The sequence below is a fragment of the Prunus persica genome, chromosome G8, assembly GCF_000346465.2.
Source record: "Prunus persica cultivar Lovell chromosome G8, Prunus_persica_NCBIv2, whole genome shotgun sequence".
In the NCBI taxonomy this organism is placed as follows: Eukaryota; Viridiplantae; Streptophyta; class Magnoliopsida; order Rosales; family Rosaceae; genus Prunus; species Prunus persica.
This window is the reverse complement of record NC_034016.1, coordinates 19217665-19243086: the sequence shown is the minus strand read 5'-3', so window position 1 is coordinate 19243086 and position 25422 is coordinate 19217665. Positions and strand designations below refer to the sequence as shown.

Below are 25422 nucleotides of genomic sequence, written 5' to 3'. Positions count from 1 at the left end.
GTGACTTACATGTGCAAGTTTACTTCTGTCTCGCCGTCTTTTTTTTTACTGGGGTTGAAAAAGGCTTGAATTTCGTCAAGTCTTGTCGTCCTGGACTTCAGGCTTTTATTTTATTTTATTTTAGTAATGTGACATACCCAACTGAACACTCATATCAAATGATACAAATAAATGATCCCCTAGCATTAGGCAAACATTTCATTTTCATGCCCCCACGAACCTTCTTCGAATTAATGTTAATGTTATGAACAAGTGGAATGAATAAAATAATCAGAATTGTCAGAGAAAAAGTATGTGGCTTTTTGGTCCACATATATATTGCCTTCTTGGTTTGTCTATTTAAACAAAAAAAAATCACACACTGAGAGAGAGATATGGCAGTGGAAAAAAATTCAAGAACAGAGCAGCCACACTGCTTCAGGCCAAAAGCATCTGGTGGGGGGACTGCGAGTATAATTCCAGCCAAGAGGAGATCAGTGAAGAGAATGATTTTTGATGATTTTGTCAAGTTTATCTGTTCTGTTTTCAAAACCAACCAGAAGCCTAAACCACCAAACACCAAGAAGAAGATTGTGTTCATCATCAGCAACCAAATCTACCCAAGCCCACCATAGCTTATAAGTCTTATACATGTAATATGAAAAGTGTAATTTTCTGTGATTCTTGTATGGCTTTCAATACTGAATAGAAGAATATGATGTGATATATTATTATGTGCTTTCTTTTGCTGGGGTCTGGTTTAATTTCTTGCTGCTAATGATTAATTGCTGGTTAGATTCTTCTGGCTTGTGATGGATTTTGTGGGGATTGATGATGATGGTTAGTTTGTTTCTTCATTTAATTTTGTGTGTGTGTGTTGAAGACCAAGTTGAAAAAGAAACTTCACATTGATCAGTTAAATCCCGGATGATATGTTATCAATCCCGGATACTCCCCGTGAGGATTTCTTGCATCGCTTTTCTCTTCTTAGTTTCTTCTGCTGGGAAATTTGGAAAACTCGATGTGACTTTGTTTTTAAAGGCACCAATCCCGACCCAAGGCTGGTTAATATTAAGCGGGCCAATGACTCTTACAGAGAATTCTGGGAAGCCAACACCTGTTTCTCTAGGCTTTCTGGTTCAAGAACTTCCCCCTCCTCCCCTTATGTTGGCAGAGACAGATGGCTCCCTCCACATGCTAATGCAATCAAAGTTATTTTTTATGGGGCCTGGTCTCCTAGTACTTCTCATGGCGGTATTGGGGTTATTGCTCGTGATGATTGTGGTACATGGAGGGGTGGAACCGCTTCTCCAATCTCCTGTAATTCTGCTCTTGTTGCAGAAGCTGCTGCTGCGCTCTATGCAGTCTCTTATGCAATCACTAGAGATTTCTCCAAGGTGTTGTTTGAATCTGACTGCAAAGTTTTTGTGGATAGTATTCTTGGGAATCACGGAAACTACGCTTGGACTATCCTTCCAATTCTTGACGAAATTTGTAGTCTTTCTCAACATTTCGATGAGGTGCGGTGGAAGTGGGTGCCAAGATCAGCAAATCGTGCCGCTCACAAGTCTGCGACCATAGGTTTAAGAGCTATGGAACTGCAAAGTTGGGTCATTCGACCACCATTGTCTCTTGTTGGGGTCCTGAATTCTGATGGTTTGCCTTGTCCCCCAGTTGGGTCATCTCTCTTGAACTAGATTTCTTTTCTGTTATTTGGTTGGGCTTGAGACAGTTTACTAAACTCCGACAGAGCTTTAGATTTGTCTAACCCTTGTTGTATTTTGCTTCTGTTTATGTTCTTGCTGGTTCTGCCAGCTGTGTTGTATATTCTTCCCGTTCTGGGCTGTTTTAATGCAACAATCTCTTTTAGACGAAAAAACTGAAGAAAACACAGAAAGCCCTGGCCTGTACTTTCAAGTAGTTCAACATTTTGGGTCTCTACTTTCAGGCCCAGTCCTTCTTCTACTTCAGCTACTGGAGTTAGCTCAGAAACCCACAAGGCCGAAGCATCAATTCAGCCCAAGAACAGCAACACAGTTTTACCCAATTGATCACCATAGTTGTTGTTTTGCTTCAGTGTCATTCTAGTTTCCCTTTCGAACCTCAATATTTAATGTTATTATAACACTTTTTATGGATACCGTATAAGGAGTTTATAGTTTAAGTAATTAAATATAATTACTTATATGTATTGAAGTCGTGTGTTGTAATTGCTTGTATCAAAAAACACTTTTTTTTTTATGGCTTTTGAATTTTGTTGGCAACTTATAGATTTGATGATTTAGTTAATTTAAATGTAAAAAGACGAAATCATTGCCCTAGTAAACTAATATAACCCATGTCTCTCACCTAACTCATAACTTAAACAAGAAATTCTTTGCTTAATATTCAAATTTGTGTCACATGAGTAAATTAATTAACATGAAGGGACAAAAAATCCACGTGTCCAGTAGCTAAAACTGCTAGATGCTTCCAGAGCCTTCTTTCTTCAACCGTTAAATGGATATTTTCATATTCATCTTTGTGGCTGTGAGTGTAATTTATTATAATTGTTTGGCAAATTTCAAGGTGATTTACATGTACAAGTTTATTTCAGTCTCGCCGTCTTTCTTTTTGTTTGGTTGAAAAAAGCTTGAATCTCATCAAGTCGTGCCGTCTTGGACTTTAGACTTTTTTTTTCATGAAAGAATCTTGGACTTTAGACTTTAATATGCATTGAAAAATAAATAATAATAATTATTCCTATCACGAAACTTCCAAAGTTTCTTACTCACTATTATATTAAATGATCAACCGTCAAGTGCGAATTTTAGTACACGTGGTCGACATGAAACTCACCTCAGCCGCAATCAGCAGTCGCCTGCGACATTGTGTGTCCATGTGAAACGTCACAGCGTGACATGGAAAGGTTCTCTACCTGATTGATTTGTCACCTCTAATCATAAATCTTTGGAATTAATGTTATCAACAAATGGAACGAATAAAATAATGAAAAATGTGAGAGAGCATAACGTGAAAAAGCATGTGTTACGGACTGTTTGAATTTGGGTTTCTCTATGATATAATATATAAAGCAAAAGAAAAAGAATCGCGTAAATATCTCTCTTGCCTTCTTGGTTTCTTTATTTAAACACAGAAATATTACACACTGAGACAGAGATATATGGCAATGGAGGAAAATTCAAAAACAGAGCAGCCACATTGCTTCAAGCCAAAAGCATCTGGTGGTGGGACTGCGAGTGTAATTCCAGCCAAGAGGAGGACAGTGAAGAGAATCATTTTTGATGATTTTGTCAAGTTTCTCTTCTGTTTTCAAAACCAACCAGAAGCCTAAACCACCAAACACCAAGAAGAAGTTGTGTTCATCATCAGCAACCACATCTACCCAAGCCCACCACAGCTTATAATTCTTATACATGAGACATGAAAATGTAATTTTCTGTCATTCATGTTCATGTGTGGCTGGCTTTCAATACTGAATAGAAGAATAAGATGATACATTATGTGCTTTCTTTTGCTGGGGTCTGGTTTAATTTCTTGCTGCTAATGTTTAATTCCTGGTTAGATTCTTCTGGCTTGTGATGGATTTTGTGGGGATTGATGATGATGGGTTAGTTTGTTTCTTCATTTCTTTGTGTGTGTGTGTGTGCGCGCTAATGCTGAAGACCAAGTTGAAAAGGAAACTTCAGATTGATCAGTTTAAAACATATAAAAAATGAAAAAAAAAACAGAGAAAGCTCTGGCCTCTGGTGTAGATCATTATTATTAAGTCCAATCACATCTGTGTGCCCCAAAATGTTGAAAGGGAAACAATGTAAATTTCGAAACAATATCCATAATTGCAAATCCAATTAGAGATATTTAGTGATATACCCATTTCTAGCACTAATATTATAAATAAACCCTACACAATTGAATTCCTATAAACAAACCCAAAAAAAACCCAAAAAATGATAGCTGGCCTTATTGAATTTAATATTGATTATTAAATTACTTTGATGCCCTATTGAGTGTTTTGGGTATTTTTATGAGATTTTGGGGTTGGGCTTGTTTTAAGAAATTGATGGCAGTTTTGTAATTTATAAGAAGTTAAAAGCTTTTTTGTTATGTTGTAAATGGGCTTTGGGTGTGTTTCTAAAGTCCATTTTATATAGGATATTTTTATAATTTGGGTCCCCATATTGGGTATAATAGTGAATCTCCCATCAAATTATTCCCAACAATCTCCAATGAGGGGTGAAAATATTTTTGAGATATTTAGTGATATACCCATTTCTAGCACTAATATTATAAATAAACCCTACACAATTGAATTCTTATAAACAAGCCCAAAAAAAACCCAAAAAATGATAGCTGGCCTTATTGAATTTAATATTAATTATTAAATTACTTTGATGCCCTATTGAGTGCTTTGGGTATTTTTATGAGATTTTGGGGTTAGGCTTGTTTTAAGAAATTGATGGCAGTTTTGTAATTTATAAGAAGTTAAAAGCTTTTTTGTTATGTTGTAAATGGACTTTGGGTGTGTTTTTAAAGTCCATTTTATATAGGATATTTTTATAATTTTGACCCCCATATTGGGTATAATAGTGAATCTCCCAATATTTTTCTCATCATTTTAACTCAACGTCTATACTTCACATCACTAACAACAAGAAGTCACAATTCCCCCCTTTCAAATATCCAACTCCGACTTATGTCACGTCAAAGAAGACATGGTCATAGACATTTTTAATTACAAAAATGACATGTCAAAAAAGAAATTGTACTATTAAATTAATTAATTAATTCCAAGTAACATACAAAGCAAGCTTTAGCTAAGGAAGAAATTACTAACACTGATTTAAAATTAACATTGTCATCTCTTAATATATAATTATGGACTTTATTTAAAAGAAGGCAAATATATAGGTTTATTTTTATTTTTATCCCAAAAAACCTCACTGGACTATAACCCACTGTATCCCTTGTGGTGGTGCCACGTCATTTTTGTGCGGTGGGAGACTTCTTTTTGCATCTTCGCAATTATCTTCACCTTCTTCCATCTTAGGAGCCAAACGTCCTTTTTTAACGATGCAATCCAGTGTCTTTTTTAAGCCATTTTCTTTCACAGCATGCATAGCCTGCTTAAATCCTTCGCGATAAGCTTCATCTGCATCGGTTTTATTATGATTTGCATAATATTTATTCAAATCTTTTGTAAACTGAAGCTGCTCATCGGTTATATTGTATGAGGGGTACTTAAAACCTCTAGAACAAAACCATTTCCCATACATGTGTGACATTACTTCGCAAATACCTTCTTCTACCAATCTTTCCGGTTTCCTACCACCAATTAGACCTACAAAAAGAACTCATTATTGACCAAAAAAAATAAGAACACAGAAATAGAGAGTTTCATACAATATTATACAAAAACCTATTAGACCAACAAAAATTTAAAGCAATCTTGAGGGTAGGCATAAGTTTAAAACATTTTATTTTTCTCATGCAAATTATTTGTAGTGAATAATAAAGCCTAAATCCAGATTTAAATCTTGAAGCCTCAACCATGCATGCATCATCTCATGTGCCAACGTCATGCCCATGAGCACACTGTAATTAAGGAAGATAAAACGTTAGAGTTATTTTAATTTTTTTATAATTAAAAAAAAAGGTATGATTGCTTTATAGACTACACTTGAATTTTGCAACGGGAATGATGCAAAATCCCTCAGTGAGGTACTCCGGCCGTCCGAATAGAAGTAAAAGTTTTTTGTATTTTTTACTGCCGAAAAGTGCTGCAAAACTTTCCACCCTGGTTTGTTTGTTGGCTTTTTTCTCCACTTCAATTCTGTCTTCCATATTTTGAACATCTATTAATCTGATGCAAAAGCAAACATGAAAGATTATCTCACGAGTTTATTATCAGGAAAATAATTAACTCCGGAGTGGATGCAAATCTTACCGTCACGACAGGCTTGAAATTCCAGATACTGGTGGCTAAGCCAATTATGTGTCGACGCATCTAAATTAAGAACATAAAATAAGAACTTGATAATTTTTCTAATAAAATAAAAGCCAACAAGTTATGGAAAATTGCTCAATGAATTAGCTATCTTTTACTATATATTTTACTAGACTTTTCATCTTGCATGTACAGTAAATGAAACTTAGGGCATGTTTAGTATTCAACTTGAATCCAATATTTTAAATTCAAAAGCAAAATTTGAGTCCAAAACAAAGAAAACCTGTTTTGGTAGCCCTATTTTTAAAAACTCAAATTCAAGAACAACTAAAAAAACACCCCAATTATTAAAAACAAAAAAGATTTGTTTTTTCAATTGTTTTCTAACAACCCCCAAAGTTCTCAAATATATGCAATTTGAAAATACAACTAAAAAAACACCCCAATTATTAAAAACAAAAAAGATTTGTTTTTTCAATTGTTTTCTAACAACCCCCAAAGTTCTCAAATTTTTAAGATTTGAAAATAATTTTCAAATTGCATATCAAATAAGTTTTTGAATCTTAAAAATAGATTTAAGAACTCACTATTTTAATAAATAAAAAATTAAAATTTTTGAATTCCATATTTGAATAGGATACCAAACACCCCCTTACGTAGTTTCTCTATTTTTATTCCAAATCTCACCTCATAATTTCTTTTGTGAACTCTGCTCATCTCATCTTTATCCACCAATGAAATAGGAATGTCTTCATCCAAATTGAGATTTAAACCTGTATAAAATGTACGCACGTTTTCAAAAAGATGGGCCTCGCATTCCTCTGGATCCATGATAGTAATAGAATAGCAGTCTGAGCAAAGTTTTCGCCCGTTGCCAAGATCCACATATTTTATTTCTGGTTGCTGCATGATATAAAAAAGCAATCAGACAATATATATATATATATATATATATATATAATTATGCGAGGAATAAAATGTGTTTCCACAAACCTTCAATCTGTGGCAAGTGCTACACCTCAGAGTCCCATCTTTGTAATGTTCCACACAACATCTTTGGCCCCAGAATTTATTATGCAACACGGCTTCATTCTTTTGGGGAAAAAAGATGCTTATTAGATTAAGATAACTAAAAATATATAACGATCACATTATTCTATTTACGAAACAAACTAAATTGAAATTTGCATATAATTACATTAACATGTTATGAAAATTTGTAGCTAGGTTGCATGCCAATCCATCGAGATCTGACTTGAGGAACTCTTCAAATTTTTGTCTATATCTTAAACATGAACACACACAAAATAACACAATAAGATAAAGCACTTACATATTGGTGACAAATATCACATATGTTTGCATAGGTTTTGACTTTCTTTCTTGTGAATTCTTGATTCATGACTTCAGATAATGCAAAGAGGGCTGAATCTCGATGGGTGTATGAAATAACTGTAACTGTAAATTAGTATTGTAGGCATGTCTTTATATAGATGTGGGTAACTAGGATTCCTGAAGAGAATCGGAAGACAAAAGGGATATTTTGTTTTCCTTCCTCCTTTTGAAAGGTTTCAGTGCACGCGAACAGTTTGGGTACGTGTCGAGTACTCAACGAAGCAAAGCACTTCACCCACTTGTGATCCGGAGGACAGCATAAGATTCTCGCTTTCGGGAATCTCTTAAGACTTTCTCGGAATCCAAACACTCTCTACTCGAGTTTCAGCCTTCTTCTGTGAGGTTCGCCGGATCTATGATTAGTCTTTTATTATATATTCACGAGAATTGATTGTCTTGTATGAGTAAACTTGAAATATCAAAGCTGAATACGAATTCCATCTATAATTTCTGTGTAACTGGTTTACTTTTATGTTTCTTGTGCAGATATGGTTAAAAATAAAGGCTTCCTGCCATCAGGGCACATCTCCTCAATCCGATCTCTTCATACACTCATTCTAGATGGGGTGAATTCTTTTGTGTGGGTTGGCCTGATCGGTTGAGCAGGATCACTTATATTTACATGCATCTACCTAAGAGTCTTGCCCATCAAGAAGCTCTTAAGAAGTCCTTATTGCATTAAGTTTATAACATCTAATCCACAATTAAGATAGGAATCATTCTAGCTCTTATATTAGCCTTAAAACACTAACTTTAATAGAGCTGCAGGTTTGGTTGTATAACCAACATAAGTTAATATCCTAAAAAGTAATAATAATAATCACATCTTCTCTTATTCGTCATCATCATACTTCGAATTCGTACAGATATGTGGCAGACATCTTGCTGCAACGATATGATCCAGTGTCGTTTGGAAGCCATATTCCTCAACAGCCTGCATTACCTGGTTGAACCCTTTTCCATAAATTTCATCGGAACGGATTTTCATAAGTTCTACTCTATACTGGTACAAATTTATTGTGAAATTAAACTGCTCTTTGGTTTTGTATGAGTAGTCCAAACCCCTTGAACAATACCATTGCCCATATTTGTGTGACATTACTTCGCAAATACCTTCTTCTACCCATCTTTCCAGTGCAAAACCAACAATTAGACCTACAATATGCACCATTATTGAGAAAAATAATAATAAAAGTACCTAAATCCAGATTCAAATTCTATTTTGTACTTTTTTTAAATGTTTTTTTTTTGGTAGCGAATAATTAATGAAGCCTACATCCAGATTCAAACCTTGAAAGCTTAACCATGCATGCATCATCTCATGTGCCAATGTCATGCCCATAAGCACACTGTAAGGAAGATAAAACTATGAGTTATTTAGATTTTAAATAAAATAATATGATTACTTTGTAGACTACAAATGAATTAGAGAAATTAAATTATTCAACGGGGAATGATGCTAATTAAAACCCCTTAGTGACGTACTCGGGCCATCCGAATTGAAGTAGAAGTCTAATCATCTCTCTTTGGCCGCAGCAAAATAATGCTGCTAAAAGTTGCCGCTTAACAACTTTGTTGGCTTTCTTCTCGACTTTAATTCTGTCCTCGTATTTTGTACATCTATTAATCTGATACAAAGGCATACAGGAAATATCTTTTATCACAAATATTTACTGTATATTTATGGGGGATTAATATTTTATTAGAGAAAACGAAAATAATTAACTCCTAACGAAAATCTTACCGTCATGATAGGCGTGCAATAGTTGAATATGGCCACGCCCGTAGCTAAATTAAGAACATGAATATAAAAAACTTGATAAGTTTTTCGAATAAAATAAAAGCCAAACAAGTTATGATAAATTTACTAAATTTCATCTTGTTTTAATAGTAACCGAATGAACTTGAGGTTTCACTCCAAAATCAATTGGTAATGGTGGAAAGTAGCTCAACTCCTTATAAATCCTTGCTAGGTTTCTCAACTTTCCAATGTGAGACTTTTTATCACATTCTCACAGTAACAAACAGATCCAGCAAATAAATTTGATATGGTTTTGGTGTGCACTTACGTATTGTCTCTGTCTTTTCGTCTTTAAATTTGATCATCTCATCTCTATCCACCAATAAAATAGGAATGCCTTCATCCACATTGAGATCTAAACTTGCATAAAATCTACGCACGTTTTCAAAAATAAGAAGTTCGCATTCCTCTGGATCCATGATAGTAATAGAATAGCAATATGAGCAAAGTTGCCGCCCATCAACCTCTACATATTTTATTTCTGGTTCCTGCATGATGTAGATAGGCAATTAACCAAGGAAAGAAAATTTCAAGTCCCAAATTATGGTTTGGTTTAGAGATAGGCAATCAGACAAGTTAAACGCCAATATTAATTAAATCCAAACAACAAGAAGAAAAATAGAAACATATTAATTGAAAAAGGAAAAACACATGATTAGTACGTGAAAACTATAAGGAATGAAATGTGTTTTCACAAACCTTAAATCTATGGCAAGCATAGCACCGCAGAGTCCCATCCTCGAAATGTTCCGCACAACCTCTTTGGCCCCAAAATTTATTGAGTAACACGACTCGATTCTTTATGATAAAAAGAAAAGAAAAAAGAGCCGCTTATTAGTTTAGAAGATAACCAAAAATGAAAAGAAAAAAAATTTTACTCACATCGTATCTACAATACAAACTAGCTAAACGCAGGTGTGTTTTTTGGACGAAATATAATTGCATTAACATGATGTGTATGTGTGGTTGATCCAGACGGACTTGATCGACTCAATATTTTGTCTAATCCTAATTAAACGGGAACTGAAATTAGAGAAACCAAAGAATTAAAAGAAGCAATAAAATATTAAATCAGTGTTAAAAAAAAAAAAATAACACTGCAAGATAAAAAGTTCTTACAGGTGGATGAGGACCACAAATATGACATTCTTCGCGATGGATATTAACTTTCTTTCTAGTGAATTCCTTGTTCATGACTTTAATTTAGGCGAAGAGACAGGTTGAGTTTGGATAAATGAACTTTGTATTATCAACGATTGAATTGAATAAGTGAACAAGCATGTGTTTTAGAGTGGAGAGCCACCTTTATATAGATGTGGGATACTAGGATTCCTGAAGAGATTGTACTTGTTTCTTTCTGTTTAGGGTTTAGGGTTTAGATGTACAAGAAAGCAAATTCCCCTTTTGAAAAGGTTTTGGAGCAATCGCATAGGATAACTTGTGGATCTTTATACAACATTTGGCATATCTCCTCTCTCAAATTGTTTAATCCAAAGATACAAATTTCAACGTAATCAAATAAAGGAAATTATATACTCTTGACTTCCAGCTTGCAAAGAGCCTGATATGGATTCTGGCATCCCTTTTAAAGCTGATGCACTAATTGCAAATCCCCCAGCATATGGTTTGCTCTCGTTTGGGTAATGGAATCTTCAGTTGTTTTAGAGTTTGGGTTTCTGGATCTTTTCAATGTTTTGTCATTGTTGTCATTCTATAAAGTTTATATATGCATTGTGTATGTTTTACCTTTTCCTACCAGCCGGCAGGCCAACTGGTGAATTTCCACATCCTCTGTCCCGCGTCAAGCAATCAACTGGACATATAGGTGAGTCGTATGTTTTGGGTCCTCTTGATGGTGGGTAACCAGTTCAACTGCACTAGGTTCTTCTCCTAAGCTAGCCCTTGTTTGAATTATTTGTTAAATTAATGTACAATTTCTGTAATATGCGACCATGTTGTTTTTGGCAAATAAAAGTATCCAAGAACGTTAATATTAACATGAAAGTCTAACAAGCTCAAAGTGGAACATGCTGCATGCCAAACACATTCAACCATAAAGCCAAAAGAGCTTTTGGTATTGACTTCCAGCCAAAAGCAAAATTTGTTAAACAGGAATGATCAAGGCCAGTCTCTGCTATAATTTTTACCCTTCCATGTTAATGATGCTCCGCAAGGTCTCCCCCTTCAACATGTAGTCAAAGGCCTTATTGATCTCGGAGAAACGAACTCGATGAGTTATGAACTTCTCCAACTCCAACTTCTTCAGGTAATTTAAAAAGGGAAATGTTTAGTTGGTTAGAATCGACGACAAAAGAATTGAACACCTGAACTTCTTGAAGTTTTAGAAGAAAACTAATGATGTTATGTTACCTTGCTCATGTTGTTCACCCAAATTTTGGCCCAAACGCATGTGCAACAAGTACAATATGACCAGGGGTAAACCAAATATGGACTTTCGTGATAGTAAAGCCTTACTGTGACCCAAAACATATGACCAGGTTCTCGATGGATTATAACAAGTACAACAAAAGAAGCAAAACCCTTCCCAATTGGAGAAAAGAAAATTAATATTCCCACCAAGAAGGCCTTGTGACATGGGATGCATTGAAGAGAAAGATTGGTATGAACAATAGCATTCAATTGGAGATGCAGCACGCAAGTCACAATTCTCATGTCACAATTAAACTGCATTTCTGCAAGTCACAATTCTCAGAAATGCAGCACGCAAGTGCCAAATTGCAGAAAAACTAATTAGCATTCAATCAAGTGAATTTTGTTGACATATCAAAGTATCATTACATAAGAAATCACCACAACAAAGCAAAACCTAAGACTAGAACTGCAAGTGTAAAAGTAGACCATGAACAAGTCGTAATGCTGAATAACATACAAACTATGCACAAAAATGCTAAACGCCTCATCAGAGAATACCACAAGCTCGATGACCGCCTCTCTTGCGCTTGTTGTTGTCTTCCTCCCTCTTGCCTCTGCATCACTTGCTCTTGCCTATGCCTATCTTCCTCTAGCTCTTGCCTCTGCCTTTCTTGCACATGAGATGGCTGCGGCTGCGGCGGCGATGGTGGCAGTGGTGGTGGCCCTGGCCCTGCCCGTACGGGTGGGTCTCGACTAAAACACTCACACATGGTGGTTACTAGAACCACAAGAGTTCTTTCTGAGTGCCAATCCAGCATATGTGGTACATTTATGAGGCCTCCCCTTCTAGCATCGACATATGGATGATGTAACTTGATTGCCATTGCGTTTTGGTCATCCAGAGTCACGCACGCCCTCGGTGGAGATGTTGGATAGCTGTGCAGCACCCATATCTCAACTGGAATTTTATAGACTGTTTGTGTAAAATATAGGAATGGTGCCTCTGACTACCAAAACTGCAGGCTCCTCGGGCTGAAACCTACGCCTGGTCAGGCCTAATGAAGGATACTGATCAAGCAATTGTATGACATCACTTAAGATCCTGGGCCTAAGTTGTTCTGGGTATGGGATGCGGCCCTCCAATATTTCCCTAGTTGCATATACAATTAGCTGTTGCTTGAGGGCTTGGTTCGGCTGTGGAAGAAGGGAGCTATAAAAGAAGGTTTCGGGATGATCCATGGCAAAGCAACTGAGAAGTAAGAAATTGAGATGTTAAAAGAAGTCTCATGGAAAATGAAAATCTAGGCAAAATGTTAACATGATCCATAATTCTCTATTTGAGTTTGATATAGCAAACTAACGAAACACAAACAGAGAGTAGATGTGGGGATTTTATTCTTCAGTAGAATCTCGAAACCCCAACATTGCCATAATAATCTGATATTTAAAGTCTATGTAAGATGTTCAGGCATCAAATGAAGCATGCATTGAAATTCAAAAGAATCTATCCAGATTAAAGTCAGAAAAAAAGCAAAACGTAGAAGACAAAAGTTTTTCTCTTCAAACAAAATCCTTACGCAAATGAAATGAAAGGTGGAGAAAACTAACAAATGGGTTCCAGAATTCAAACCCTATTGAAGCAATTAGTTCTGCATTCAATTGGTAACTGGCTTTGGAATAACTTGCCGCTCGGAAACTAAGTTAACAAAGATAACATCTTTAAAACTTCTTTTCAAAAGGGAGCATAACCCTACATTGTATCAGAGACTGATAGAAAACGTAAAGGCCTAGGGTAGCTTATCGCATCAGTCTAAGTAAAACCACAAACAACATAACAAATCTAAAATGCATAGCTGCACTCGGGAAAGCGAAATGGGGTTTGGGTTTACCTCGAGGAGAACCAGAGAATCAGAGACTCAGGGCGTTCTTCTACTGCGAGCGACTGAAAAGCGTGAAGAAGAATGGCTTCGGTGGTGCAGAAAAACCCCTAATGTTGGAATAAAAGAGCTGGATGCACTAAATGATAAATCACTGGTCATTATTTCAATCCTCTACTTTCACGGCGTTGTTCCATTGATGAGAAGAGCCTTGTTGCATAGGTTTATGAAAACTCAAATGCAAAAATGCATTAATGAAGCAAAACTAACAAGCTAATTAAGGATTCAGCTCGTGTTTTCAGAAAAATAATGATTTCTCTTATTTTATTTTTATGAGCAGGAAGGTAAAAAGTTTGGATCCATGCCCTGGAACTTTGGTCATCGTTAGGTATAAAAATCATGTATATATATATATATATATATATATATAATTTTTCGTTAGTAAGTTGTAGTAATTCTTCAAAATGGACTTTCATATATTTTATATTCAACCTTATGACATCTCATTCATAAGCATCTTTGTCAAACACCATATCCTCCTAGTGAACACCATAATACTGAATGGTATAAGTCCAATTTTTGTCTGAGGTTTCAGTCCCCCTTAGTCCAATTTGTTGCTGAATGAACAGCACTGACAACATCACCAAATTCTCATTGGTGCTCAGGGTGTTGCCAGGCTAGTTCTCTAGGAAAAAAACTTACATGAAATGGGGATAGCACTATTTTGCTATCCCCGACCAATAACACAATGACATGTGAAAAAGTTATCCTACATGTCATTGCGTTATTAGCCGGGGATAGCAAAAAGTGCTATCCCCGTTGCATGAGAGTTTTTCTCGTTCTCTAGATGGATCAATGTCAGAGGGTCGAGTGGTTTGGTGAACTCTCCTGGCGTATCGGCACAACTCATGGTAATTACCAGAAAATGAGCATGATAAAAGAAACTACTCAAAATCTAGATAGCTAGGAATATATACAAGAAAAACCCAACCAAGTTTTAAGTTTCTAAGAGAATGTACAACGTCAGCCTAATACCAAAAAAAAGAACAAAAAAAAAAAGAACAGTCAGCTCCTATAAAGAATCACTGAACCACATATACACTTACCAAGACGCACAGCTCTAAATAAATTCCCTACTGGAGCTTCTGATCTCTATAGAGTTACCAACAGAGAAATACTGAATCTTTACTTGACTTAAATAGAAATCACAATGCAACCACTCTAATAGAAATCACAAATGCTCCAAAATGTGAGATAAATAATGCAGCAAATCGACAGCAGTATAGAACTTGATTAAATATATAACTACTTATCAGGCCCACAGATCTCCAATGAGGCTAAGACCTGCATTTATACCACAAGCCAGAAGTGATGTCATGTTCACAACATCATAATCCAATCCAATCCAATCATTGTGTTATTCAGCCACAGATAGAGGCAATAATATTAGAAAGAGCATGTTGAATACATGCCTCAGACCACATTAATTTTCGAAATAAATTTCAAAAACCATGAAAAGAGCTGCTGAGAAAATGTCCCAAAACATACTTCCATAAACCCCATTTACCCCAAAGCATGATACATACATGCATACAAGTATGATCAGATCATGAAAGAAGATTAGCTCACATCATCACCTAAATATCTTACACTGATTCTAATGCCATTCAGATATTCTACAGGTGCTTACACCCATCCAGCCCTTTTGATATACAAAACCAATGTCAAAATTGCACAAGTTACCAAAAAAACTAAGCCAGAAACCCCAATAAGAATCAAATAGACAGCAATCCAAGCCATCTCCAAACCTAAAATCCAAAGGAAATTAAGCATAATTAAACAGAAATTGAGCATTGTACCAACTAGGGATCAATATGGTCAAAATAACAATCTTTACCTGATCAAAATCAATTGTCTAAACTCACATATAAACCCCCAAATCCCATCCAAACCCTAGCCATAACTCTACCACTATTCCGATTCAGATCATCAACAGATTAAGAAAAACAAAAAAGGCATTAAATTTCAGGTTTTAAAAAAAAATACCCAAGAATCTATTAATAACCCAATTCAACAAGAACCAAACTCGATCAAATTCACAACAATAATCAGATCAACATGAACAAGTTACTTAAAATTGAACCCAAACAAAGAAGGCGAGGATTTACAAGAGCAAGAGAAGTGATTGAATTCGTCCTTGAATTTGGTAATTCGTCCTTGAATTTGGTGTGGGGTGAGACAGATTGCGTGAAGGATGGGCTATGTGAGATTTTTATAATAGAAACATGATATTTGGCTGAACTTGCACATAAAAGGATCCGCAAAGGAAACAGGTATGTATAATTATGACTTTCCAGCCTCCATATGAGGGAAAAGAAAGCCCCCACTGGATCTCCCCAATTTCATGATCAGGGAAACTGTTGGCATTGAAATGCTCTATACTACTCTATTTGGTTTTGATAAAATTTTCAGTTCTTTCAAGGCATTTCAAGGTCTGTGAAATTGTTTCAAGACTAAAAAGCAAAATGCTTTCCTATGAAGTGCATTTATGCCAACCCTTGAATACAAAACTTGGTTTAAATCCAATTTACCTTACATATAGGTCGTTGAGGATCCCTCAAGTTGACTAGCAGATTGTTGCACTTCAAATCAAGAAATATTCTTTGAATCCAAGTATTCCATGCCGAAAGCTGCATCCATTGCAATTATAAGCTTTCTATGACGGTCAAGCGATCTGCATAATGAATCCCCATGTTCTAAGATATGCAGAAAAAACTGTAAGAAACAAATAAAGCAAAGAAATGATAGCAAAATTACCTATCTGTCTTAAGTAGCGCATGCCTAAGTGACCCACTGACCATGAATTCAGTTACAGTTGCCAACGTACCACCAGCTCCATCAGGTACTACCCCATAGAATGCAACCACATTTGGATGATGAAGATTTGAAAGGATCTGCGCCTCTCTCCAGAAGTCTTTTGTCTGGTACAGCCAAATTGAACCATCAACTTCACATGTCCGCTATCAACTTCCCCCTGATGCATCTGCTTAACTTGTCAACACAAACATCGTTTTCAACCTATTTACACTACCCTTTCGCCGATACAAAATCAGACGTACCAGATGCACCTCTGAGTCCATCCTCGTTAACCCCAGAATACCAGTAAGATCCTGATACCCCAGCTGATAATTCTGATTATAATTCAATCCAACCTTATTTTCACAATTCTCAACCATATCAGTCACAGCAGGACCTCTTCTCGATGCAAAACGATCCTGAAGAAACTCCATGGAAAATTCCTCCCCTGTCTGTACTGAGACATGATTGTGTACATTCTTAACCATGTTTGGAACAACTAAGGTTGCTTCTTTCTGGATCCATTGACCTGATGGTCCAGGAACCTCATTGGTCATGGTATCAAAAAAATGCTCGAACCTGCTTAGCTGCATAAAAATGGTGACTCAGCTACCTGAGCTGCTATACCCCCTATCCTCAAATTGGCAAATTAAGAACAGGCATACAAGTCACTCCTCATACCAGCAAGCCTCTCAACTCCAATACTTCTTTTCCAGTCATTAAGAAACTATCTTTTTTAATAAAATAACTTTCTTGGAAAATCACAATCAAATTCATAAACCCTGTACATCTTCCTCTGGTTACTGATGTAGTATTTCTCTATGATCCTATCACCAAACTACCGAAGTCCGCCGATTATTACAGAAAAATAATCCCTCTATCTGTAATTGTTTGTTCAATTTCAGCCTATTTAATCACAAAAATGAAATGAATTATCATCTACAGAATGGACTAGTAGAAGATGAGACCAGCAAACAAGAACAATTTCTCTAAGAACTCATCATTTAAAGCTATACCATATCGTCCAAACTACCATTAACATTTTCAAAGCAGAGCTAAACAGATCACACACAGCATAAAATTAAAAACCACAAAAATCAATAGCGAATTTCAAGTGGGCATGCTCAAAACTGAGATGGGAACCGATCAAAATTGAAAGGGAAACAGAATTGCAGAACAAAATTCAAAATTTTCAAGTACCTGATGATGGGTGGGAAGCGGGGTGTGTCCACTCTGTCTGTGTGTTACAGCTGGGTTTTGGAGCTGGGAAGCTGTCATTTGTGTGAAGAGGGTAGAAGAAGAAGAGAAAATTGGGAAAAAGAGAGGGGATTTGGAAACGAAAAGGGCGCCTGTCTTGCGGAGTAAGTTTTTTTCGTCGGAGAGCGACATTGCCGATAATAAAGCGGCATCGACCCAACCACGCAGAAAAACTTACTTGTAACGCCAATAACACAATGACACTTGCATCTTTCTCTAACAATGTTTCATAACATCTCATTCTTATTCTACGTGCACCTATTTTAAAATGAGCAATGCTATTTAGACACACCAATGTGTCATGCTATGTTAAAGGATTTCTTAAATGACCGAAATTAATGTTCTAGAATTTTTAAAGTTTCTTGTTTAGGTGACGGATTTATAATACAGAATTTAACATTTATTTGTAAAGTTTTTTTTTTAAAAAAAAACTTAATCTCTTTTGGGAATTTAGAAATGATGACTTTTAGATATAATTTAAAATTGGGATTTATGATCTCCAAATTCCATATTTTTTACTACGCAGAATTTCTATTTTTTTTTTTTTTTATAATCTAAACACGGAAATTGGTTCATGTCAATTTAGAAATTCTGAGTTTTGTCAAAATCCCAAGTTTAAATCAAAAATAGTTTCAACCTTCTAGACTGTAGATTAGCACATGACCTTTTAAAGTATGCCTTTTAAAACTTGGTTGGGTTTTTCTTGTATATATTCGTAGCTATCTAGATTTTGAGTAGTTTCTTTTATCATGCTCATTTTCTGGTAATTACAGGAGAGTTCACCAAACCACTCGACCCTCCGACATTGATCCATCTATAGAACGAGCCTGGCAACACCCTGAGAGCACCAACGAGAATTTGGTGATGTTGTCAGTGCTATTCATTCAGCCACAAATTGGACTAAGGGGGACTGAAACCTCAGACAAAAATTGGACTTATACCATTCAGTATTATGGTGTTCACTAGGAGGATATGGTGTTTGACAAAGATGCTTATGAATGAGATGTCATAAGGTTGAATATAAAATATATGAAAGTCCATTTTGAAGAATTACCACAACTTACTTACGAAAATTTATATATATATATATATATATACATGATTTTTATACATAACGATGACCAAAGTTCCAAGGCGTGGATCCAAACTTTTTACCTTCCGGCTCATAAAAATAAAATAAGAGAAATCATTATTTTTTCTGAAAACACGAGCTGAATCCTTAATGAGCTTGTTAGTTTTGTTTCATTAATGCATTTGTGCATTCGAGTTTTCATAAACCTATGCAACAAGGCTCTTCTCATCAATGGAACAACGCCGTGAATGTAGAGGATTGAAATTCATAGCTTCAAGTTATGGTTGAAGCAACGCAAAGGGGGCATGTGCAATGCACTTGCTTTGCTTAGGGATATTTTCTATTAGACTGTATAATCAAGCTTGATACATTACTTTCCATCAAATTTTCTGCTAATTACACATAACAATGACTTCCATTTTTGTTTTACAACACTTTTTTTTCCGTCTTTAGTCTTTGTATTTGTTAGGCTGCCATGCCGAAGGTGCAAGAATTGATATAGCATCAAGGATTGTTGGGGTTGACTCGAATCCAGCAATGTTCGAGGAGGTACTCGTGATGTTTGCACATTGAATTCTCATTTACCATGGTTTAACAGGTAGTTGAGTGGAAAAGTATAGAAAAAAAGTGTTGTTTAATACTTTGTTTTCCTGGTTTCAGCCAAGAAATTTGGAGTAAATGAGTTTGTGATTCCAAAAGACCATGACAGACCAGCGCATGAGGTGAAAACTTGTTAATTCCTCCTCAACCTCGTACATTGATCTTTGAATTCAACAGGTTATCGCTGAGATGACAGACGGTGGAGTTGATGGTAGCATGGAGTGCACCAGCAACATTAATGCCTTTTCGATGCGTTCACGACGTATGTTTTCTGTACTAGAGAAGTTACATTTTCATTGTCAATGCTAGAAATACAATTTAGGGTGGTTCCATGAAGACAATGTGAGTCATTTTGTGTTAGGATAGGATGAGACTTTAGTGCCTCTAATTAAGAAACCGTAAACACTTTAGGTTTGATTCCTGCACCTGTAGTTATCAACATATACGTTTTGACTGGCATGGCTGGCAGGGATGGGGGCTGAGGAATCCCGTGCATGGGTGCAGTGTTCACAATCACAACAAACCCCTTTCATCTGCTTAACGAAAAGACACTGAAAGGAACAACTCTCGGAAACTACAAACCTTGGACTGATCTTCCCTCTGTTGTGGAGATGTACATGTGTTTGGGGCAAAATTTGTGTGAACAACATGAGCAAGGTAACATAACATGCCAATTGTTGTATGAGTTGTTTCCAAAGTTAACGTTATTCCGCCTTTAATTGTTTGGGAAATTCCCTTTTTTTTTTGGATTTCCTAATAAAGATCCACAAGTTACCCTAAGTGAGTGCGCCAAAACCTTTTCAAAAGGGGAATTTGCTTTCTTGTACCGTACGCAACAAAAAGAAACAAGTACAATCTCTTCAGAAATCCTCGTATCCCACATCTATATAAAGGTGGCTCTCCACTCTAAAACACATGCTTGTTCACCTATTCAAGCCAATCGTTGATAATACAAAGTTCATTCATCCAAACTCAGCCTATCTCTTCTTCTAAATTGTCATGAAGAAGGAATTCACTAGAAAGAAAGTCAATATCCATCGAGAAGAATGTCAAATTTGTGGTCCTCATCCACTTGTAAGTACTTTTTACAAAATATTGAGTCGATCAAGTCCCTCTGGATCGACCACAAAATTAAGAAGCAACCTAGCGACATATCATGTTAATGCAATTATATTTCGTCCAAAAAACACACCTGCATTTAGTTAGTTTGTATTGTAGATACAATGTGAGTAATTTTTCATTTTTGATTATCTTCTAAACTAATAAGCGGCTCTTTTTTCTTTTCTTTTTGTCATAAAGAATCGAGTCGTGTTACTCAATAAATTTTGGGGCCAAAGAGGTTGTGCGGAACATTTCAAGGATGGGACTCTGCGGTGCCATACTTGCCATAGATTTAAGGTTTGTGAAACACATTTTATTCCTCATAGTAGTCACATAGTAATCATGTTTTTTTCCTTTTTCAATTAACATGTTTCTATTTTTCTTCTTCTTGTTTGGATTTAATTAATATTGGCGTTTAACTTGTCTGATTGCTTATCTCTAAACCAAACCATAATTTGGGACTTGAAATTTTCTTTCCTTGGTTAATTGCCTATCTACATCATGCAGGAACCAGAAATAAAATATGTAGAGGTTGATGGGCGGCATCTTTGCTCAGATTGCTATTCTATTACTATCATAGTATCATGGATCCAGAGAAATGCAAGCTTCTTATTTTTGAAAACGTGCATAGATTTTATAAAAGTTTACATCTCCAAGTGAAAGAAGACATTCCTATTTTATTGGTGGATAGATATGAGATGATCAGATTTAAAAACGAAAAGACAGAGACATTACATAAGTGCACACCAAAACCATATCAAATTTATTTGCTGGATCTGTTTGTTACTGTGAGAATGTTGTAAAAAGTCTCTCATTGGAAAGTTGAGAAACCTAGCAAGGACTTAGAAGAAGCTGAGTTACTTCCCACCATTGCCAATTGGTTTTGGAGTGGAACCTCAACTTCCTTCGATTACTATAAAAGCAAGATGAAATATAGTAAATTTATCATAACTTGTTTGGCTTTTATTTTATTCGAAAAACTTATCAAGTTTTTTATATTCATGTTAGCTGCGGGCGGTTGCCTATTCAACAATTACACGCCTATCATGACGGTAAGATTTTCATTAGGAGTTAATTATTTTCGTTTTCTCTAATAAAGTATTAAATTGATCCCCATAAATATACAGTAAATATTTGTGATAAAATATATTTCCTGTATGCCTTTGTATCAGATTAATAGATGTACACAATACGAAGACAGAATTAAAGTCGGGAAGAAAGCCAACAAAGTTAACCTGCAACTTTTAGCAGCATTATTTTGCTGCGGCCAAAGAGTTAGACTTTTACTTCGATTCGGATCGCCCGAGTACGTCACTAAATTCCCCGTTGCATAATTTAATTTCTCTAATTAATTTGTAGTCTATTATTTTATTTAAAATCTAAATAACTCTCTAGTTTTATCTTCCTTATAGGTTGCTCATGGGCATGACATTGGCACATGAGATGATGCATGCATGGTTGATCTTTAAAGGTTTGAATCTAGATTTAGGCTTCATTAATTATTCGCTACAAAAATACATTTAAAAAAAAATACAAAATAGAATTTGTTTTAAACTTATGCCTGCAGGTGCAATATTATTAGGACAATGCTTAGCTCCTGCTCATGGGTCAATACTCAAGAGCCAAGCAATGTTTAATATATACTATGATCTTTAGGTATTTTTATTATTATTTTTTTCTCAATAATGGTGCATATTGTAGGTCTAATTGGCGATTTTAAACTGGAAAGATAGTTAGAAGAAGGTATTTGCGAAGTAATGTCACACAAATATGGGTAACGGTATTGTTCTAGGGTTTTCGACTACTCAGATAAAACCGAAGAGCATCCTAATTTCACAATAAAGTTGTATTAGTATAGAGCAGAACGTATGAAAAACGGTTTCGATAAAATTTATGGAAAAAGGTTCAACCAGGTAATGCAGGTTGTTGAGGAATATGGCTTCCAAACGACACTGGATCATATCGTTGTAGCAAGATGTCTGCCACATGTCTTTACGAATTAGAAGTAAGAAGATGAGGAAGAAGAGAAGATGTGATTATTATTATTATTACTTTTTAGGATATTAACTTATGTTAGATACGTCATGTTGGTGTAGATCGGTTTGAGGATCTCAGGATCAATCTAATGTAGAAATATTTTTTTTTTTCCAGAATTTAAGCAGGCTGGGGAGCAGTTGTGGTTGAAAATAAAAATTACAATGAGGACCCTGGCCTTATTCCCACCAAAAGCACATCAAAAGCAGCCCACACTGAATTTTTACAGAAAATGAAAAATTGTCAAAAAAGAATAAATATGAGAAGTATTGCTCTAAATTGCTTAAACCCAAAAACCAAAAAAGTTTGATCTTGATCTTCTCTTTGGGAACTCATTGTACCATCGGAGATGGTAGCGGGATCTCGACGACATGCACAACAACAGCAGCTTCGCTTGGCTAGTTCTCACCATCTTCATTTTCTATAAATTCAATGTAGGCCTCTTTTTATCTGCTTTTTGTTGAGTTCGTTATGCTGCTTGTGGGCTATGTTTTAGATTGGGTTGACATGTCGTTGAATGAATCCGCCAACGCCCTAACTGTGTTTTGATTGGATTCCAATAAGCCTGGTCAAGAAATAGTCCACCCCAAGACAGTAATGTGTAACAAACAACCCTTAGAATGTAATATATTAGAAAAGAAAAAATAAAGTACATAAAATAAAATTAAATAAACAAAAAAGCCCATTTTCCAATGTATTTTCTTTAAAGTTAATTTTTATGGCTTTTAATTATAGAGGTCCATGAACTTTACCTCCAGTTTTAATTCATTACCCTAAGTGAATTCAAAATCATCAGTAAAGTTTGCAAATCCTACTAAAATCCATTACCCTAATCTTGTAATTACAATCTATTAAAATCTCAATTGAAATCCATTTACCATAAATCCTGTAATTATAATCTATTAAAATCTCAATTGAATATACCCTCGAAGTTTCATTGCAATATGTTACAAAATTAAGAGATTGAGAATGCAAATGAAAAGGGTGTTGGTTGGATTCACTCAAGTTTTTCGTGCGTTTTCAAGTGCTCCTAGGTTCAAGTCTTTGTGGTACTCATGTGTGTGAGTTTTTTTCCCATCCTCTTCCTAACTTTAGAAAAGAAAAAAAAAAAGTGCAAATGAAACCTGAAAAGTCAATAACGTCCTTGACATTATTGGCAAATTATTGCCAATTGGTCCTTTTGCAATTAAGGACATAACTAAGAGGAAAGATAGGCTGCATGTTCTAGAAGCCCCATTGGGCTTTAATTCTGAGTCCAGACACCCAATGAATATTTGTGTAAATCCCTATCTCTCTGAATTGCTTGTACATAAAAAATGGAATCCAAAGTCTCCTCCCGGCATTAAAAATAAATAAATAAATCTCAATTTCTAGTTGAATTGCTTGTATTATTCCCAGTTTAATTGTTTATTTATTTTTAGGTAAACAGTAAAAAAATTTGTCTGTGACCATAACGTTATGTACATTGTGAGCAATGACAAATTTGAAGTGCATATGGAAAATCACAAATCCAACATTGTACATTGTTTTTTGTCTTTTACTTTTGTTTTGTTTTTGTGATTTTACACAAACTAGATACATTTATCAGATCAGTTAACCCAAATATGGAATTTATAAAGAAATCAGCTCGATCAGTGCAACTAAGTACCATATACATTGAAGCATGAAATCCAATTAGGAGGACTGAGATCAAATTAAAAAATTGCGGTTCTCTTAATGTGTATGGTACTTAATTGCAGTGGTTGGACTGTTGGACATTGGACTATTGTGTTTATGTGAGAAATGCTCTCAAATCATAATACCACAAATACCCCCATCCAGAAAAGCCACTATTATTGTAACAAAATTTTATGACATGTCAACCCAATCTCAAAGATAGCCCACATGCATCAAAACGAACTGAACAAAAGCAGATAAAAAGGGGGCCATATTGAATTTAGAGAAAAATGGAAAGTTTCCCAAAAATACAAAAATTGGATCTGGCTCTCTTCCAGACTCTTCTATACATGCATATTACTCATCTGTCATCACTACTAGAAAACCTCAATATAAAGCCACAAATACACCCCTGAAAAAGTATTTTATTAAACAGTTTGAGGTTTTTAATGCCAATTTGAGGAGAAGCCAACAAAACGGTCAGGGTTTGTTGCGCGCAGACGCAGATATGAGTAGCAAATATTAATCAAGAGCACAGACGCGGAGACATGATTACATGACAGGGTTTGTTGAAACTAGCTGTACAAAACAGTCTCACAATTTTAGGGTTTTACGTAGGAATTCCTTCCCACTCTTTCTCCCACCCGCCTGCACTTCCTTCTTTATTTATACCCCTCCGTCATTCAAAAAGCTCAATCAAACAGACACTCACTGATCACAGACAGACAGCAGACATACAGACAGACACAGTGAGAGAGAGAGAGAGAGAGAGAATCATTCTTAATGAATTTGTCCAGCCTAAACCACCACCAAAGTCTAAGAAGAAGAAGAAAACCAATGTGTATGTGTGTGTGTGTGAGAGAGAGAGAGAGAGAGAGAGAGAGCAAACCACTCAAACAATATTTCTTTCAAATGAGAAAATCACTGTAGCTAAAAATAACATTCGGATAGAATAGAAAGCAAACCATCTCCCATGGAACAGTGAGTGCCCAAGGAGAAGCCTAAATCCAGATTCAAACCACGCATCATCTCATGTGCCAATGTCATGACCATGAGCTTTTTGTGCAAACTATTGTTCTATTATGGTATTAGTTTGACTCTAAACCTCCAGTTTTCTATCCCTTGCTTAATTCATGTCACTTATGAGACTTAAAAACAATGTTTGAGTGGTTTGTTTTCTATTCTATCCGAATGTTATTTTTAGCTACAGTGATTTTCTCATTTGAAAGAAATATTGTTTGAGTGGTTTGCTCTCTCTCTCTCTCACACAGATTGGTTTTCTTCTTCTTCTTAGACTTTGGTGGTGATTTAGGCTGGACAAATTCATTAAGAATGATTCTCTCTCTCTCACTGTGTCTGTCTGTGATCAGTGAGTGTCTGTTTGATTGAGCTTTTTGAATGACGGAGGGGTATAAATAAAGAAGGAAGTGCAGGCGGGTGGGAGAAAGAGTGGGAAGGAATTCCTACGTAAAAC

The 25422-nt window shown here is 35.6% G+C and overlaps 2 protein-coding genes and 1 long non-coding RNA gene across 5 annotated transcripts; 1 reads left to right on the top strand and 2 right to left on the bottom strand.

The window, feature by feature from the left end:
* On the top strand, positions 912-1676 carry LOC18768797. The gene has a single exon (XM_020553594.1). It carries the CDS (start codon positions 912-914, stop codon positions 1674-1676), a length of 765 nt encoding a protein of 254 aa, XP_020409183.1.
* Positions 4920-9541, bottom strand: LOC18767757 (protein DA1-related 1). Its single transcript, XM_020553593.1, has 6 exons — positions 9391-9541; positions 9066-9109; positions 8807-8949; positions 8612-8670; positions 8435-8476; positions 4920-5332 (listed from the first exon to the last, which is right to left on the bottom strand). Exons 1-6 carry the CDS (start codon positions 9539-9541, stop codon positions 4920-4922), a joined length of 852 nt encoding a protein of 283 aa, XP_020409182.1.
* Positions 11792-17720, bottom strand: LOC109950778. Of its 3 annotated transcripts, none has more exons than XR_002273075.1 (5): positions 17429-17720; positions 16190-17134; positions 15964-16106; positions 13385-15180; positions 11792-12744 (listed from the first exon to the last, which is right to left on the bottom strand). It is a non-coding gene; the product is annotated as an uncharacterized LOC109950778 (long non-coding RNA). The 3 variants fall into 3 exon arrangements; XR_002273076.1 differs by having other exon boundaries at positions 13385-14716; XR_002273077.1 differs by having other exon boundaries at positions 16190-16815.